Raw genomic sequence first — 19,600 nt, forward strand, 5'->3', positions numbered from 1 at the left:
TATTATGGCAAACCTACCTAGGGGTCTAATTCAGGTTGGATCGCAAAATGCGATCCAACTGCAAAAATGACAAATAAGATGAGTCCGCAGAAAATGCGATTACCTCTGCTTGTCAATCAGGCAGAGGTGTTTGTGGGGGTATCAATGCTCCGTTTCCTAGGCGGAGAAAGAGCGTTGCAGAGGCGGACCCGGCAAAATGGGCGCAGCATTAAACAACTGGCGACGTGGCATGGGCGTGATCGTGGTGGCTGCGCGATGTCACGCGCAGCTGCCGCGATCAGAAAGCAACCTTAAATTCTACTATCAGGGGTAGGGGGGGTGAGGTGGTCAGCAAGAATTTGCAATCCTTACTGAATTAGGCCCTACAATATATACCTTTAGCAGTTTATTGTTAATTTCTTACTCATTTTAACATGTTATTCTTTAGGCCCATTTATTAGTGCTTTCCCAATCTTGAAATCATATGGAGCACCTAACCAATACTGTACCTAAAATATGTACGAAGTATGACTATTAAATAACCATACTGATACTATAATTTCAGTGGCGCACGCAGGAGGGGTTTCTGAGCACCCAGAAACATCCCCCCCCCCCCCGCCCCCCAAAGATGGACCAAGTTTCTTTTTTGAGACGGAGACAGCTCTGTCTCCGTCTCTACCGTGACCGCTGCAGCTCTGATCGGGCCAACTCTCTGTGCTTTGCAATGTACAGGAAATGGGTAGGGAGAGTCGAAGACGGAGGCAGGGGCAGGCAGCAGCATTCAGCATGACGGCCAAAATGAGCTGCAAGTAGAATGCAGGAACTCATCAGCGGCGGCAAGGAAAATAAAGAAGTCACACAGTGATAGGTCCAGCAAGTATGGAGGGTGTTCTAGCACTGCAATCTGTTTCTTGGCCAAAAACTGCTTAACAGAGAGAGCTGTGTGTGGGCTGATGTGTTGTTCTGATGGATTATGAATCCATTTTTCCACAACTCTAGCCTCTTTCTTCTGATTTTTTCCTGCAGTTTCTAGAACATATTTGTAGTAATGTTGATTCACTGTTGCCTTCTGTCACAGAGTCTGCCAAAACAACACCCTTGATATCAAAGAAAACAATTAGCATGGCTTTGAATTTGGATTTGCTTTGACATGCTTTCTTCACTCTTGGTGATGATAGTTCTTTCCAGTGTTTTCTGACCACACTATTTCTGCTATTATTTTGATGCTAAGTGTTATGCTTACACTCAGTTCTGTAGGTTTATAGGCGGGGCCTAGTGACACTCACGCAATTAGCCACTGCCCAGCAGTTTTTTTAGCCTCCTGCAAGCTAGACTTTTCCTATAGCAGCTGCCTTTCCAGGGTGGATTAAGTTCTCCTCATACTCAGGTGCCCCCAGGACTTCAGTATGGACAAGGCGACTATCGGAGGCTGGGCAGGGGTAAATGCAGTATGGTGAGACAATCACCAGACACAATCTTACTACAATGCTAAGGCACAGACTGGGGGTATATAGGGAGCGCACGTGAGTGCAACAATGCATAGATACAATTTACCCAGATGATCTTGCAAATGCAACAATACACAGGATGAAATAAATATAACACAAATGATTTGTAAATGCAACAATGCACAGGATGCAACAAGCAACTTAATCAAATATAAATGCAACAATGCACAAGGTGGAGACAATAAAGAAATATAGGCAAAGACAGTGCCTGTGTGGAAATTCCACACCAAAACCTGAATACAAGGCTAGCTGGACCCGATCAGGAAAGCAGTCAGACAGAGTCTCAGAATCATGGGCATTCGCAGGTTGACAGGTTCTCACTTAAAGCAGGAATGATCACCAGTGATTTAGGGGCGTGAACAGGAGTGTATATAAATGCCCTCCAACCAATCAGAACCCTAATTGCAAAATAAGTGCAGCTGCCCTGCTGCACGTAACCTTTCTCCTGAGCAATGGGGAACGCCATCTGCCTGTGGTGTCCCTGTTGCTAGGAGTCCGACTGCTCCCAGCGGCCGGCATCAGCCTTTTGCTAGGCGCCGGGAGGGAACCAGGAGATCTTGCGCCCGGTGTCCGCCTTTTGCTAGGCACCAGGCGAGGGTCAGAGGGAGGTGCGGCGTCCCAACTCTTAGGCAATGGCTGGGACACGTGCCTCCCGGCGCTAACACTAAGTCGATGGTCAATTTGCACAATTTTCTAATTATTTCCACATTTTCCTTTGCTTTTGACGTAAAAGACTTTGCTTGTTGCTTGCTCATCATCTTCGACATCCTCATGACCATTTCTTTTGGCCAATCAAACACACATGCATGTGACATACAATCTTCCCTGTAAACCTTGGTTAGCATACGGAAAGATTTGGTGGATGTTTTGTTCAGTTTAACTAGAATTTAGGCTAACACGTTGCTCTACTTTCGAACTAAGCAATTTTATGACACACGGGAAAAACACAACTTCTTCGAACACTGGACAGCAAACTATCTGTGCGAAAGTGGTGAAACTTGCAAAACTGTGGGGGGTAATTCTGAGTTGATCGCAGCAGGATTTTGGTTAGCAGTTGGGCAAAATCATGTGCACTGCAGGGGAGGCAGATATAACATGTGCAGAGAGAGATAGATTTGGGTGTGGTGAGTTCAATCTGCAATCTAAATTGCAGTGTAAAAATAAAGCAGCCAGTATTTCCCCTGCACAGAAACAAAATAACCCACCCCAAATCTAACGCTCTCTGCAAATGTTATATCTGCCCCCCCTGCAGTGCACATGGTTTTGTCCAACTGCTAAAAAATTTCCTGCTGCGATCAACTTGGAATTACCCCCTGTATTGGGATAGTCCATGGTCAATGTTCACTCCCTTTTAAGTCACGCAGTATGGTTTATTTTGTACATGTACAGTTTTGTTATTTAATAGCACAATTCCTAATCCACAGGGCAGTTGTAAGAGAGACTGAAAAAAGGGCATTAGACCTGGGTCCGCCATTAGGCTACCTATTTATGGAGCATGAAGGAAAAAGACTAAGGAGTTTATTTACAAAGCACCAGGTTGTAAAACACAGAGCTTTTGTTTGGGTTTCTTGCTGACAAAAGCATTGCCCTTTTACATTTTGCCCATAAACACGATTAATAGCACAGGGTTTTACAACACTTTATAAAAAAAAAAAAAAAAAGACTTTCCCGGAACTCGGCCAATGTAATGGCGTGTGTCTGTTACGTTCACAATGCAAATCGGATTCAACTTTTCACAGGATTTTTAGACCAAGAAACGTCCGATTTTTTTCAAACCAACTGGAAAGCATGCACAGTGTAATAGAATGTCACCCATTGTCACCCAAAAGTCCCATGATTGAAGCAACACATACCCTATGTAAACCTCAGTCCTTCAGGACGCACAAGCAGATTCTGCTGACTAGAATATGCGGCAAGGCTATATTCTGTGTGTGATTGCGTCTGTATCAACATACCAAATTATGTTACAGTGTTTGGCAGAAAAACACTGTATCATAACATTTCACATGCAGATATACTCACAGTTACAGAATGTAAGCTGCTTGTGCGTCCTATTAGCATCGTTTTGCATCTAAGACGCATTTTCCAGGGCAAAATGTGAAAAAATTACATGTACAGTACACGGACTATTATTAATTTATTATTAACAGTTTCTTATATAGCGCAGCATATTCCGTTGCGCTTTACAATTAGAAAAACAGTAATAGAACAAAACTGGGTGAAAACAGACAGACATAGAGGTAGGAAGGCCCTACCTAGGAAAGACGTCATGACATCTCTCCCATAGTGTCGAGGAGCGGACGCCGGAAGGACTGTAGCGGTCGGACGTGGGAGCAGGGCTTGGTGAGTATTGTGTTTGTTTTTTTCATATGTTTCTACTGGGGGCAAACTACGGGGGGGATAACTACTGCGGGGCAAACTACAAGAAGGGTAAATACAAGGGGTTAACTACAGGGGGAAAACTACAAGGGGGCATTACTACTGGGGGCTAACTGCTGGGGGGCTAAACTACTGGGGGATAACTAATGGGGCAAACTACAAGGGGGATAACTACTGGGGGCATAACTACTGGGGGGCATTACTACAGGGAGGTTAAACTACTGGGGACATAACTATAGGTGCTAAACTATGGGGGGCATAACTATGGGGGCTAAAATACTGGGGGCATTACCACTGGGGGGCTAAACTAAAGGGGGGTAAACTACTGGGGTCATAACCACAGGGGCATTACCACTGGGGGCTAAACTACTGGGGGCATAACTACAGGGGGCTAAACGACTTGGGGCATTATCATTAAGGGTATTACTACTGGGAGCACTACTAATGAGGGCATTGTAAAGGGGTCACTTCATAAGGGGCACCACTCCTAAGGACATAAGGGGCACTACTACTGTGGGCATTGTGTAAGGGGTGCTACTGCTGTGGGCATTATGTGTATTACGGGGGTTCTACTACAGTACCGTGATCTTTGTGTATAAGGGAAACTAATGTGTGTCATAACATGAATAAGAGACACTACTATGTGGTGTAATGTGAATAAGATTGTGCTACTGTGTGGCATAATTTTAATTGGGGATACTATTGTGTGACCACACCTCTTTCTTTTTGAGAAAGTGATTTTCGCCATTCTCTACCTGAGACTCACCATCACATGCCTTAGAAAATAATTTCAGAAAATATGCTGCACACAATGCAATCAATACGGGAGTGCAGACATTAATCTACATATATGGGTATGGTATACCGTCTCTAGGTCGACCACTATTGGTCGAGGTACATTAGGTCGACATGGTTTCTAGGTCATCATGTACACTAGGTCGACATGACAAAAGGTCGACATGAGTTTTTCACATTTTTCTTCTTCCTTTTTTTTACTTTTACATTCTTTACTATCCACGTGGACTACGATTGGGAACGGTAACCTGTGCCGAGCGCAGAGGTAGCGGAGCAAAGCACCTTGCCTGAAGCATGGCGAGCGAAGTGAGCCATGCGACGGAACACGGTGCACTAATTGGGGTTCCCGGTCACTGTACGAAGAAAAACAACACCAAAAAAAAACAAAAAAACTAATGTCAACCTTTTGTCATGTCGACCTAATGCTTGTGTCGACCTATTTCAGGTGTCAACTTAGTTACTGTCGACCAATAGTGACCTAAACACTGTCGACCTAAGTCTGGTCGACTCTATGATCCACACCTATGGGTATGTAAATTTAATTACGGTCTAATTTAGGTTTAATATTACTTCCATATACAAGAGGTCTCAACAGAGCCGAAATTTAACAGGAACCTTAAACATGAAACTCACCAGCAGAACTGTGCCCGCTGGACACTGAATCCCTTTATGACAAGAGTTGCATTTTGTCTGCAGCAGAAAGAATAAATTGTTATATACTGTAGTAACAAAAAAAATCATATTATTAAATACTGAGGTACAGTGTGAAATTATTAAGACAAAATATTATACCAAATGTTCCGTATACAGTACACATTGAGGCTTTAGATAACCCCTCAAATACATATTACATTGAGGGATTGTCTTTGAAGAAGGAGAGCAGTGTTCCTTGCATTGCCATATTACTGGGGGGGAGGTTAGGAGTGGTTGCCCTGAGGTCCCCACACATCGAAGCCACAATACATACAGAGCTGGTTTAAGAGAGATCACAACATCAGGATACCGGGCCAGCGCTTGAAGAGTTAAAGAGAAAGCTACGCTGCAGGGCTACAGAGATGATGACAGAGCAGCAGGGGTGGTCCTTCCTGCTGCTGGGTCTCTTACTTGCTCATTGGCGTCATGTGACTGTCTGTGAAGGCAGCGATGACCGGATTAAGGTAAACAGACAGGTGGGCAGGAGGGCATGTTAGGGAAAAACTGGTATGGAGGGTGCTTGTTAGAGAGAACTGGTTGGCAGGGTGGCATGTTGGGGAAAAACTGGAATGGAGGGGGCATGTAAGGGAAAACTGGTGTGCATAGGAGTATGGAACTTGTATATTTGATGGACAAAAGAGTATATGAGGAATAAGCTGGTTGGCAGAGACACATTTGAGAATAATGCTTGTGAACAGCATCGAACATTTGGGAATAATGCTGGTCGCCAGCAGAGGGCATATCAGAGAAATGCTGGTGGGCAGATATGCATGTAAGGCAGAGTTAGTGAGTAGAGTAGCATATGAGCAAAAACTGAGGGGTAAGAGGGCATGTGAGGGGAAAAGCTAATGGGCAAATGGACATTCGAGGAAAAATGTGGTGGGTAGATGGGCATATAAGAACAAGAAACAAAAGGGCATGTGAGTAAAAAGCTGGTAGGCAGAGGGATATGTCAGTGAAAACCTGGTGGCAGAGGGACATGTAAGTGAAAACCTTGTGGGCAGGGGGACCCACGAGAGAAAGAACACCCACTTCCCACAAATCTTGCATTTGACCCTTGGCAACAGCTAGTCTGTGCCATGAGTGCTCAACCAGCCAGGAGGAGGTAAGACTTCTTATCATGTTGCATTCTACACATTTATTGGCAGGGACCCCGCTAACCTTAATTAATCCTGTAGCTGTCATTTGCTCTATAAATTCATACTATGGACCCTATTCAGGTTCAGTAGCAGACTCTGTTAAAAAGCAGAATCTGATATTGCTGAAGATCGCATGCTGGGGGTTGCCCAGCACAGGGCAAGGCCACCCATCATGCAAAGTACCACCCAGCTATGCATTGCAGAACGGAAAAATTAGGGATGAACCCCGGCATATGCAGCATGGCTGTGTATGCAGGCCCATCGCCATAATTTTTAAGATGCCATTGCAAAATCCCAGATGCGATCACATAATGACCCCTCGCACATGTGCACTGCCGTCGCTGCACGTACACAGATGACTAGCGAGAGCTACTGAATGAGGGCCTATATGCTGAAGTAGAGTTAGTGAAACTCAGCAGGTTGTAATAATAGGTAGAATGAGTTGGAATATTTAATCCATTACCTTGCATCTAAAATACATTGGAGCAGATGTATTAACCTGGAGAAGGCATAAGGAAGTGATAAACCAGTGATAAGGGCACGGTGATAAACGCACCAGCCAATCAGCTCCAATATGTAAATTTAACAGGTATGAGCTGATTGGCTTGTGCGTTTATCACCTTGCACTTATCATTAGTTTATCACTTCCTTATGCTGTCGTCAGGCTTAATACATCTGCCCCATTGTGCTGCTGCTCATTCCTGCCTAGACTTTATTGAATGGATTGGGATGGACCCAGGATTTCAAGTCATACTACTGACACTGTGGTTAGTGCTGAAAACTCTTATTTTACCTTTTTCACAATTATATTAGTGGTATCACAACGGTTTTTCAGGATTGTCAGGACTTCTGATATTCCCATCAACATTCCATTATTTGTTTCAAAGAAAGTGCCATTCAGCAGGACATCATGGACAAATGTCTGTAAGTAAACAATAAGCAAATTATGTATTTTTGTTACAAATTGTAAATCAACACAACCACTATATATCAATACTGTAAACAGTGTGGATATACATCTGCCTAGAGAGGTTTCAAATTGAAATGAGCTATTCTGGAAAATAACAGAACACTTCAAATAGATAACTAAAGTTTGAGATTGATGAGTACGTATTTTTTTCTGTAGAACGCTGTTTATGCGCACTTCTAAAATGTAGTAATTAATATGTTTAATATAGATATAGATTTATATATATGGTATATAAAGTATATATACTGCAATAGCCTGCAACCAGAGGTCTTGGAGTATGAAATATATTACCCCACTTTGGAATATACAGTGCATCCGGAAAGTATTCACAGCACTTCACTTTTTCACATTTTGTTATGTTATAGCCATATTCTAAAATGGAATAAATTCATTTTTTTCCCTCAAAATTCTACACACAATACCACATAATGACAATGTGAAAAAAGTTTTTAGATTTTTGCAAATTTATTAAAAATAAAAAACGAAGAAATCACATGTACATAAGTATTCACAGCCTTTGCCATGAAGCTCAAAATTGAGGTCAGGTGCATCCTGTTTCCACCGATAATCCTTGAGATGTTCCTACAGCTTAATTGGAGTCCACCTGTGGTAAATTCAGTTAATTGGACATGATTTATAAAGGCACACACTTGTCTATAGAAGGTACCACACTTGACAGTGCATGTCTGAGCACAAACCAAGCATGAAGTCAAAGGAATTGGCTGTAGACTTCTGAGACAGGATTGTCTCAATGCACAAACCTGGAGAAGGGTACAGAAAAATATCTGCTGATTTGAAGGTCCTAATGACAACAGTGGCCTCCATCATCCGTAAATGAAAGAAGTTCGGAAACACCAGGACTCTTCCTAGAGCAGGCCGGCCATCTAAACTGTGCGATCGGGGGAGAAGGGCTCTAGTCAGGGAGGTGACCAAGAACCCGATGGTCACTCTGTCAGAGCTACAGATAGAGAAGAACATTCAGAAGGACAACCATCTCTGTAGCAATCCACCAATTAGGCCTGTATGGTAGACTGGCCAGATGGAAGCCACTCCTTAGTAAAAAGCACATGGCAGCCCACCTGGAGTTTGCCAAAATGCATTTGAAGGACTCCTTGACCATGAGAAACTAAATTCTCTGGTCTGATGAGACAAAGATTGAACTCCTTGGCATGAATCCCCGGCGTCATGTTTGGAGGAAACAAGGAACTGTTCATCACCAGGCCGATACCATCCCTGCAGTGAAGCATGGTGGTGGCAGCATCATGCTGTGGAGATGTTTTTCAGCGGCAGGAACTGGGAGACTAGTAAGGATAGAGGGAAAGATGAATGCAGCAATGTACAGAGACATTGTGGATGAAAACCTGCTCCAAAGCACTCTTGACCTCAGACTGGGGCGACGGTTCATCTTTCAGCAGGACAACGAGCCTAAGCACACAGCCAAACTATCAAAGGAGTGGCTTCAGGACAACTCTTGTGAGTGTCCTTGAGTGGCCCAGCCAGAGCCCAGACTTGAATCCGATTGAATATCTCTGGAGAGATCTGAAAATGACTGTGCACCAACGCTTCCCATCCAACCTGATGGAGTTTGAGAGGTGCTGCAAAGAGGAATGGGCAAAACTGCCCAAAGATAGGTGTGCCAAGCTTGTGGCATCATATTCAAAAAGACTTGAGGCTGTAATTGCTGTCAAAGGTGCATCAACAAAGTATTGAGCAAAGGCTGTGAATACTTATGTGCATGTGTTCATTGTTTTTTATACTTAATAAATTTGCAAAAATCTCAAAAACACTTTTTTTACGTTGTCATTATGGGGTATTGGGGGTAATTCCAAGTTGATCGCAGCAGGAAATTTTTTAGCAGTTGGGCAAAACCATGTGCACTGCCGGGGAGGCAGATATAACATGTGCAGAGAGAGTTAGATTTGGGTGGGTTATTTTGTTTCTGTGCAGGGTAAATACTAGCTTCTTTATTTTTACACTGCAATTTAGATTGCAGATTGAACACACCACACCCAAATCTAACTCTCTCTGCACATGTTATATCTGCCTCCCCTGCAGTGCACATGGTTTTGACCAACTGCTAAAAATTTCCTGCTGCGATCAACTTGGAATTACCCCCCTTGTGTGTAGAATTTTGAGAGGAAAAAGTAACTTACTGTATTCCAGTTTGGAATAAGGCTGTAACATAACAAAATGTGGAAAAAGTGAAGCGCTGTGAATACTTTCCGGATGCACTGTATATTTTGTACAAATGTTGATATTTAACTGTACATATGTCAATTCTTAGGGATAATGTTGAAATTAAATATTTATTTGGTGTAGATCAGGGACTATCCTACAAAGAGATTCCTAAATATGCCACATATACATTCGTTAAAAATATGTTATGAAAAAGAATATAATATTAATAATGTTCCCCAACCTCTGACATCATGATGTACAGTAATCTTGCTAAGTTGTTGGGACAACAGTATATTATAACAATATCGCAAGGTAAACCTTTGTTAATCTATGTTATCACACAATTCCCAACATAACAAACACATGAATAAAACAGGCGCATGTCATCATAAAATGCCATTTTGCTTGTGGGCCCGCATTTTCACAACATTGTAAATGGCCCTTACTGAAGATAACATTTACAGTGCCTTGCTAAAGTATTCACCCCCCATTGCATTTTTCATGTTTTGTTGCCTCACAACCTGGAACTAAAATGGATTGCATGAAGGTTTGCATCATTTCATTCACAGAACATGCCTACAACGTGAAAGATGGGTTTTTTTTTATTGTGAAGCAAACAACAAATAGGACAAAATAACAGAAAACGTCTGCGTGCGTAACTATTCACCTGCCCCCCCCCCCTCCCCCCCTAAAGTCAGTACTTTGTAGAGCCACCTTTTGCGGCAATTACAGCTGCAAGCCGCTTTGGATAAGTCTCTATGAGCTTGCCACATCTTGCCACTGGGATTTTTGCCCATTGCTCAAGGCAAAACTGCTCCAGCGCCTTCATGTTGGATGGTTTCCGCTTGTGAACAGCAGTCTTCAAGTCTGACCACAGATTCTCAATTGGATTGAGATCTGGGCTTTGACTAGGCCATTCCAACATTTTTAAATGTTTCCCCTTAAACTATTCGAGTGTTGCTTCAGCAGTATTCTTCGGGTCATTGGGGGTCATTCCGAGTTGTTCGCTCGTTAGTTTTTTTCGCAACAGAGCGATTAGTCGCAAACTGCGCATGCGCAATGTTTGCAGTGCGCCTGCGCCAAGTAAATTAGCACAAAAGTTTGGTATTTTACTCACGGCCTAACAAAGTTTTTTCATCGTTCTGGTGATCGTAGTGTGATTGACAGGAAGTGGGTGTTTCTGGGCGGAAACTGGCCGTTTAATGGGAGTGTGCAGAAAAACGCTGATGTTTCTGGGAAAAACGCGGGAGTGGCTGGAGAAACGGGGGAGTGTCTGGCCGAACGCTGGGTGTGTTTGTGACGTCAAACCAGGAACGAAACTGACTGAACTGATCGCAGTGTAGGAGTAAGTCTGGAGCTACTCAGAAACTGCTAAGAAATTTCTATTCGCAATTCTGCTAAACTTTCGTTCGCAATTCTGCTAAGCTAAGATACACTCCCAGAGGACGGCGGCTTAGCGTGTGCAATGCTGCTAAAAGCAGCTAGCAAGCGAACAACTCGGAATGAGGGCCTTTGTCCTGCTGGAAGGTGAACCTCTGTCTCAGTCTCAAATCACAGGCAGACTAAAACAGGTTTTGCTCAAGAAATATACGTTATGGTAAGAACTTACTGTTTATAACGGTATTTCTCCTAAGTCCACAGGTTCCACAGGATAACATTGGGATATGATGAAGCGACAGCGGATTTGCACCAATTGGTCAGAGCTTTTCGGCCTCCCAGCATGCAACGGGCCCGTCCATATATCCCGCCTCCTGGCTCAGGCAAATCAGTTGTATTCCAAAACTCAAGGCAGGAGCATCATAGATAGCCCTAATCAGGCAAGAAGAACACACATGCACATCCTTCCGTACAAGGAGGAAGAGGTTAGTGAGTAAAAGGATCCTCAAATCAGGTGCGTCAGGGTGGGATCCCTGTGGAACCTGTGGACTTAGGAGGAATACCGTTATCAACGGTAAGTTCTTACCATAACATATATTTCTCCGGCAGAGTCCACAGGTTATCCATAGGATAACATTGGGATTTCCCGAAGCAATTTAGTGGTGGGGACGCTCCTGATTGGACAGGAGAATCCTTCGCCCGAATTCAGCATCGTGAGAGGCAAAGGTATCCATGGCATAATGTCTAATGAATGTGTTAATGGAAGACCATGTAGCTTCCTTACATATCTGTTCTGCTAAAGCACAGCGTTGTGCTGCCCATGATGGACCTACCTTACGAGTAGAGTGAGCAGAGACATTAGCCGGAACAGGGAGATCAGCTTGAGGGTATGCTTCTGAAATCGTCATCCGAAGCCACCTTGCCAGTGTCTGCTTATCAGCCGGCCATCCTCTCTTGTGATATCTGTAGAGAATGAAGAGAGAATCTGTCTTTCCGATGGCACTGGTACGATCCACGTAGATCCTTAAGGCACGGACCACGTCCAGCGATGCATCTGCTGCAGAAAGGCCCGGTACCTGGAAAGCCGGGACTACAATTTTCTTCGTTAAGGTGGAATTTAGACACCACCTTAGGAAGATACCCAGATCTAGTTCTGAGAACTGCTTTATATGGATAAAAAAAATCAGAAATGGGGAACGACATGACAATGCACCTAAATATGACACTCTTCTAGCCGATGCCAAGGCCAGTAGAAAGAGAACTTTAGCTGTCAACCATTTAAGATCCACTTTATTAAGTGGTTCAAAGGGGGCAATTTGAAGAGCCTTTAGGACTAAATTTATGTCCCAAAGCACTGTAGGAGGAACAAAAGGAGGTTGAATGCGCAGCATTCCCGGGAAAAAAGTATGCACATCCTGTAAGTTGGCAATTTTCTTTTGGAACCATACAATCAATGCTGACACTTGCACTCTCAAGGAAGCGACCTTCAAACCTTTATCCATTCCTGCCTGAAGGAATGCCAAGACCCTGGAAACTCTGAAAGGCTTAGGGTCCATTTTCCGTTCACTGCACCAATGAATATAGGTTTGCCATATTTGGTGATAAATGCGATCTGAGGAAGGCTTCCTTGCTCTGAGCATTGTTTGAATTACCTGTTGTGAGAATCCTCTTGAGTTCAGGATAGAGGTTTCAAGAGTCACGTCGTCAAAGACAGTCGATCCAGATGTCTGTGATAACAAGGACCCTGCATCAGTAGATCTGGATGTTAAGGGAGCAGGAGTGGAGCATCCATCAACATTCTTTGCAGATGTGTGTACCAATGTGTTCTGGGCCAAGCCGGAGCTATTAGTATCACGGCATCCTTTCCTTGCTTTATCTTTCTCACCACCCTATGTAATAGGGTGATTGGAGGAAACACATAAGCCAGATGAAAGTCCCATCTCACCGACAGGACATCCACAAAGATCGCTCTGGGATCCTTTGTTCTTGACCCGTATGCGAGAACCTTGTTGTTCTGATGGGACGCCATGAGATCTATCTCTGACAACCCCCACTTGTCTACTAGAGTCTGGAAGACCTCCAGGTGTAGAGCCCATTCGCTTGGCGTGTCGACTGAGAAAATCCGCCTCCCAGTTTAGGACTCCCGGAACGAACACTATGGACAAGGCTGAATGATGAAGTTCTGCCCACTTTAGTGTGTGACTTACCTCCTTCATAGCTTTTTGGCTGCAAGTTCCTCCCTGATGTTTGAGGTACGCTACTGCCTACACATTGTCCGAGCGGATCTGAACTGGTTTTCCCCAAAGAATGTCCTTTGCCTGAATCAGTGCCATGTATATGGCCCGAAGTTCCAATATATTTATTGGCAGGCAATCTTCTTCCTTGGTCCATTGCCCCTAGAAACACAACCTTCCTGACACTGCTCCCCAGCCCTGGAGACTGGCATCCGCTGTCAGAATTTCCCAATCTGATATCCAAAAGGGTCTCCCCTTGTCCAGATGGGATGTCTGTAGCCACCAGGCTAATGACCTTCTTACTTCTATCGTAAGAACCATATTCTGCGTTTTTATCGTCTGATGCAACCCATTCCATTTGGCAAGAATCAGATGCTGCAGAGGCCTCGAGTGGAACTGTGCATACTCCACCATGTCGAATGTTGACACCATCAATCCCATCACACGCATTTCTGTGTGAATGGACACCTTTTGACTGAACCTTGGATATCTTGTTCAGAGGTAAAATTACTTTCTAAAGGCTTGAATCCAGTACAGCCCCTAAGTGAGTCATCCGCTGTGATGGAACCAGAGACGATTTTGCCCAATTTATGAGTCACCCGTGCCTTTGCAGACACGTTATTGTCTGTTGTAGATGACATAGGAGCATTTCCTGCGACTGTGCCAGGATTAAAAGATCGTCGAGCTATGGAAAAATTCTTATCCCCTGCTGGCGGAGATAAACTGCCATTATCACCATCATTTTGGTAAATACACTGGAGGCTGTGGTTAATCCAAAAGGTAGGGCCTAGAACTGAAAATGCTGTTGGAGGATTGCGAACCTGAGATAACACTGATGGAACAGTGCTATAGGAATATGTAGGTATGCATCCTGGATATCCAGGGATACCATATAATCCCCTGGCTACATGGCCAAAATGATGGAACATAAAGTCTCCATATGAAACTGAGGTACCCAAATGTATTTGTTCAGCACTTTGAGATTGAGAATGGGCCAGAATGACCCATTTGGTTGCTGAACTAGAAACAGGTTGGAGTAAAAACCCTGTCCTCATTGTGCAGGAGGAACTGCAATGACTACTCCTGACTGAAGCAATTTCTGAACTGCCTCTTGCAAAGCCCTGGCCTTTGTCTCTACCCCAAGACGGGCTGGTACAAAAAAACCTTTGTGGAGGGTGGTTCTTGAAGGCAAAATCATAACCTAGAGATAACTCTTCCTGCACCCAGGCATCTGTTGTAGACTGCCAGATCAGTGCAAACTAAAGAAGTCAGCCCCTGACCCCGGGATCCCCCAGGTGGAGGCCCACACCATCAGGCTGATGGCTTATTATCTGTTTTACCAACCGGTCCTCTGGTAGCCCAATGCTTTTTAGTCTTACCAGACTTGTTGCATTGGGACTGCCTGCCATCACTTTTTCATTTAGCTTTTCCTTGAGACCGAAAGGGACGAAAAGCTGGAACTTTAGGTTTGAAATTGTATGTAGAAGGAAACTTTACATTCTTGGAGTCTGCTTCTGACTCCAAAATATCTGTCAATTCTTTACCAAAAAGAATACTGTATCTCCAGAAAAAGGCAAAGATTCCAAAACCTTCTTAGATTCTGAATCAGCTTTCCAAGTACAAACTGCTCTGCTACCAGCTATTGTTGAAGCTGATGCCCTGGAGGCAATAGTACCCATATCCAATGCTGCTTCTTCAAAGAACATTGAAGCCTGTTTTATATGTGCTATGTGGGATTTTTGCTCTCTAGATGCTATTGAAAAATCCCCCTCCAGTGCATCATCCCAGGCAGCCACTGCCTTTGCCATCCAAGCTGAAGCCATGGCTGGCCTTATGACTGCCTCAGACGGGGAATTTTTTTTTTTTTTTTAAAACATCCACTCTCCTATATGTGACATAATTTAATGATGTTGAAGGCAAAGGTAATGTAGATTTTCGCACTAATCGAATCACATGCGTATCTACTTTAGGAGCCACCTCCCTTTTTAAACAATCCCCAGCTGGAAGAGGATAATTGGAATTCCATTTCTTAGGAATTCTAAACTTCTTATTGGGCATAGCCCAAGCTTCTTCCATGATTTTCGTCAGCTGATCTGACCTCGGAAACTCAGTCATAACTGTTTTGGGACGTTTAAACACAGGTGCCTTGGTTTTTAACACAGGCTCTGCTGAATCCTCTAAGGATAGAATGGCTTTCATTATTGCTTTAGTTAACTCAGCTATATCCACTGAGCTGAGACCTTCCTCCTCTTCATATGCCGAAGTAGAATTTATTGAGCTTTCAGCCTCCGAATAATCCTCATCTGAAATATGTATAGCCTGTGACAATGAAGATTTACTTACCACTGGCTTATAAACCTGTTTCTTTTGAGAGGCTGCTGCTAGAATTGATAAACCGCAGGTGGGAAGCTGCATGTAAGGTTTAATTGTGTAACCTATCCCTGGAACAGGAGTTGGAGGAATTATCCGTTCAGCTATACTGGATAATGTCTGTGCAAACATAGCCCAAGGTGGATCAACCTGCAACTGAATCTGCCTTGTATTTTTCAAGAGACCCTGGTGAAAGCTAAAACAATGTGCACACAAACCATCCTGAACCAGATCCTGAGAGGTTACCACAGCTTTGCAAGACAAACATGATATGAGTGTTGGTGTTGCTGTGAGTGTATCTTCCTCACCATTGTCGCTCTAAGACATGATAAATAATCAACACTTCCACAGTGTACTACAAAATTTGTGACTGTAATCACTTTAAGCTTTTTAAAGTGACATACAATCCGACCCTACCCATGCACCAGCATTGAGGATCGGAATAGAAAAAAACTGACAGAATATATAGTAAAGTCACCAATCGCACTAGCAGTCAGTCACATGTTATACATTAGTATAATAAGCAATATGAGCACATCATCAACTACAACTACATTTCAAGTATGTAGGAGAACATATTACTGAATCATGTTTAAACAGATCTACCGTATTCATATGCATAGCAAAAGAAACAACAGTAATAGTATACAGACTCATATGCAATAGGCACTTATCTAACTATTCGTACTCAAAAGGTAGATAGAGACTTAGTGCTATATTACCCATACTCAGTACAATGGGATACAGGGAGACTCACCCCGCTTCCAGGACCGATCAATACGTTTGCGAACGCTGAGTGGATCCAGACACTACTAGTGCACACTGCCGCTCCATGAACCTAAAGTGAACACAGACGCTCAGTGAATACAGATGCACCAGTCACACAGGCGCCTATGCTGCGACTGGTCCCCCTTTCGTATACATAGTCTGAGACGGAAGCGTGAAAACAGTTCACGGCGGGAGACTCAGTGGAAACTAGTCATGAACTGGGGGGAAGGAGCAACCAGGACAGCGTCTGACTCCCCACTACTGACATCAAACCTAGGGATCGCGGCCTCATACTATTCTTGGAGCCTATGATCCCTAAGGCCTAGCACTGGTGCACCAGAGGTGGCAGCCGCATCAGCTACTGTTTGGTAGTCTCCTCCCAAAACAGTGCGGCTGTGTCCGTATTCCCCTTCTAAGCGGAACCGATGCCTTACCTTCTTCCAGTGCTCCGACCACAGACTGGTAATGTCTGCTGGACCTGCTAGTATATCCGACACAGATGCACACTGAAACAGCACTGTACTCGTGGGTAAGCGTTGTCGCGTCCCAGTGGAGAGTTGTTGGAGCGACTCTTTCTAAGGTATGTATAAGAGGCTTTTTAGAAAGATCACTCAAGAAAAAATAGTAAGACTATAAAAATAAAATAAGAAAGCTTAGGGCTGCTAAAAACCAGCAGCCCTGACCATGGTCTGGCTCCAGCCGCACCAAACAAAAAACTGATTTGCCTGAGCCAGGAGGCGGGGATGTATGGACGGCCTGTTGCATGCTGGGAGGCCGAAAAGCTTTGACCGATTGGTGCAAATCCGCTGTCGCTTCATATTATCCCAATGTTATCCTGTGGATAACCTGTGGACCCTGCCGGAGAATATCCCTGTATTTAGCACCATCCGTCTTTCCCTCGACTCCAAACAGTTTACCAGTCCCTGCTGTTGAAAAACATCCCCACAGCATGATGCTGTCACCATCATGTTGCACTGTGGTGTTCTTGTGGTGATGGGATGTGTTGGGTTTGCGCCAGACATAGCATTTTCCTTGGTGGCCGAAAAGTAAAATTTTAGTCTCATCTGACTAAACTCCTCCATACATTTGGGGAGTCGTCCACATGCCTTTTGGCAAACTCAAAATGTGCCTTCTTATTTTTAACACTAAGTAATGGCTTTTTTCTGGCCACTCTTCCATATAGCTCAGCTCTATGGAGTGTACGGCTTATTGTGGTCACATGCGCAGATACACCAGTCTCTGCTGTGGAACTCTGCAGCTCATTCAGGGTTACCTTTGCTCTCCGGGCTGCCTCTCTGATTAATGCCCACCTTGCCCGGTCTATGAGTTTTGGTGGCTGTCCCTCTCTTGGCAAGTTTGTTGTGGTACCATGTTCTTTCCATTTGAAGATGATGGATTTGATGGTGCTCCTGGGGATCATCAAAGATTTGGATCTTTTTTTATAACCCAACCCTAACTTGTACTTTTCAACAACTTTGTCCCTGACTTGTTTGGAGAGCTCCTTGGTCTTCATGGTGTGATGCCTCTTGCCTAGTGGTATTGCAGCCTCTGGGGCCTTTCAGAAAAGGTGTGTTTATACTGACAGATCATTGCACCAGAACTTTTGAGGGGCTTCATGCACATGCAAATTTTAAAATTTTTATTTATAAAAAAAACTTTTTTTTATATAGATTTTTCTCATTTCACTTCACCAACTTATACTATTTTGTACAGATCCATCGCATAAAATTCAGATAAAAAAACAATTACAGGTTGTTATGTAACAAAATAGGTAAAAATCCAAGGGGGGTGAATACTTTTGCAAGGCACTGTACTACATGCTGCCATATATCTGTAGGGTACACATACACAATGCTGTGATTTTTTTTTTTAATCAAATGATCTGTTCTCAATCTTGTTATTTGAGATATTTGCACACACACGACACTCATTTGATAAATGTGATATACCTGTAGTAGGCATCTGCAGAAAACAGTTATTTATCACTTACACATTTTTATAATTGTTTACCTCTAGTCCACAGGTTCTCAAACTCGGTCCTCAGGACCCCACACAGTGCATGTTTTGCAGGTCTCCTCACAGAATAAGGAGTGACATAATTAGCTCCACCTGTGAACCTTTTAAAATGTGTTTGTGAGTAATTAATACACCTGTGCACCTGCTGAGTGAACTGCAAAACATGCACTGTGTGGGGTCCTGAGGACCGAGTTTGAGAACCACTGCTCTAGTCTATTACTTCTAGATCTTGTTTTTAGGATGAGCACTGTTTTTTTACAACATATGTTAGCAAACATTAGATTGATGCCTATTAAAATATTATACTGTACCTGGTTGTACCTTTTGTAAAACATCAGCCAGTAAGAGGATCCCAGCATGGTGCCTTTGTGCATCCCATTTCTTATGTCTGAAGGTAACAATTTCTCCCCAAGTATAATATGGTATTTTATTGTACGGTTATCCTAAAAAACATCCAGAGAGAAAATGCTTCAACTTCCTTACATACTGTAAGTCATTGTTCCAAAAGGTGGAAACTATAGGCGACTATGGTAAACAGAGCTAGTACAAGGTTTCTAGGTGCCTATGGCAAAGCTTCCCACTTCCACCAATGATGCCCTTAATACACTCTTCCTAGCCATATGCATAGAACCACACTCACAGGCTTCTTTATGCTAATGTGGGTACAGAGCCCTTTCCTGGTGTACGTACATCGGAACATCTGACTGTGCAAGATGCCCACTGTTAGCGTCCATAGCCGTACAAACACAGCTTGGTGCATCCGCAACATATCTGCGATGCTCCAATAAGACACAGTGGGGTCTATTCATGAAGCAATTAAAAAGTGGAGAAGTGAGCCAGTGGAGAAGTTGCCAGTCATAATACGCTTTGGTACATTTTAAACTCTCACACATACCTGATTTTGGTAACAGGAATATTATTGAGACAATGAACGGGAAAAAGAATTCCATCTTAAATGCTTTGGAATTTTTTTTATATTTATGTACTATGTAAATAATTACCAATTCATTAGATTTGGACTGATTGTAAAACTTTGCCACGGCGGAATTGTCAGGGACAAAAATTGTGTATTTCTGTTTAGAGGATTCAATTTCTTGAATTAGACCAGATTTCTGCAGACAGAAGAAGTGAGATGGTTTGTTCAGATTAATTGCAGTTTTCACACATAATTTACAGCATAAAGCCATTAAAATA

The 19,600-nt window shown here is 43.4% G+C and overlaps 1 protein-coding gene across 2 annotated transcripts in view; it reads right to left on the reverse strand.

The window, feature by feature from the left end:
- Positions 1 to 19,600, reverse strand: part of STAB1 (stabilin 1) — a 605,861-nt gene that overhangs the window by 306,040 nt on the left and 280,221 nt on the right. For both annotated transcript variants that reach the window (XM_063940632.1, XM_063940633.1), the window contains 4 exons: positions 19,408 to 19,518; positions 18,718 to 18,849; positions 7,287 to 7,415; positions 5,295 to 5,351 (listed from right to left, as the gene is read on the reverse strand). In XM_063940632.1, coding sequence (XP_063796702.1) covers positions 5,295 to 5,351; positions 7,287 to 7,415; positions 18,718 to 18,849; positions 19,408 to 19,518 — 429 coding nt within the window. The remainder of the gene's footprint in view (positions 1 to 5,294; positions 5,352 to 7,286; positions 7,416 to 18,717; positions 18,850 to 19,407; positions 19,519 to 19,600) is intronic.

Source organism: Pseudophryne corroboree, chromosome 9 (assembly GCF_028390025.1).
Source record: "Pseudophryne corroboree isolate aPseCor3 chromosome 9, aPseCor3.hap2, whole genome shotgun sequence".
Lineage (NCBI taxonomy): Eukaryota > Metazoa > Chordata > Amphibia > Anura > Myobatrachidae > Pseudophryne > Pseudophryne corroboree.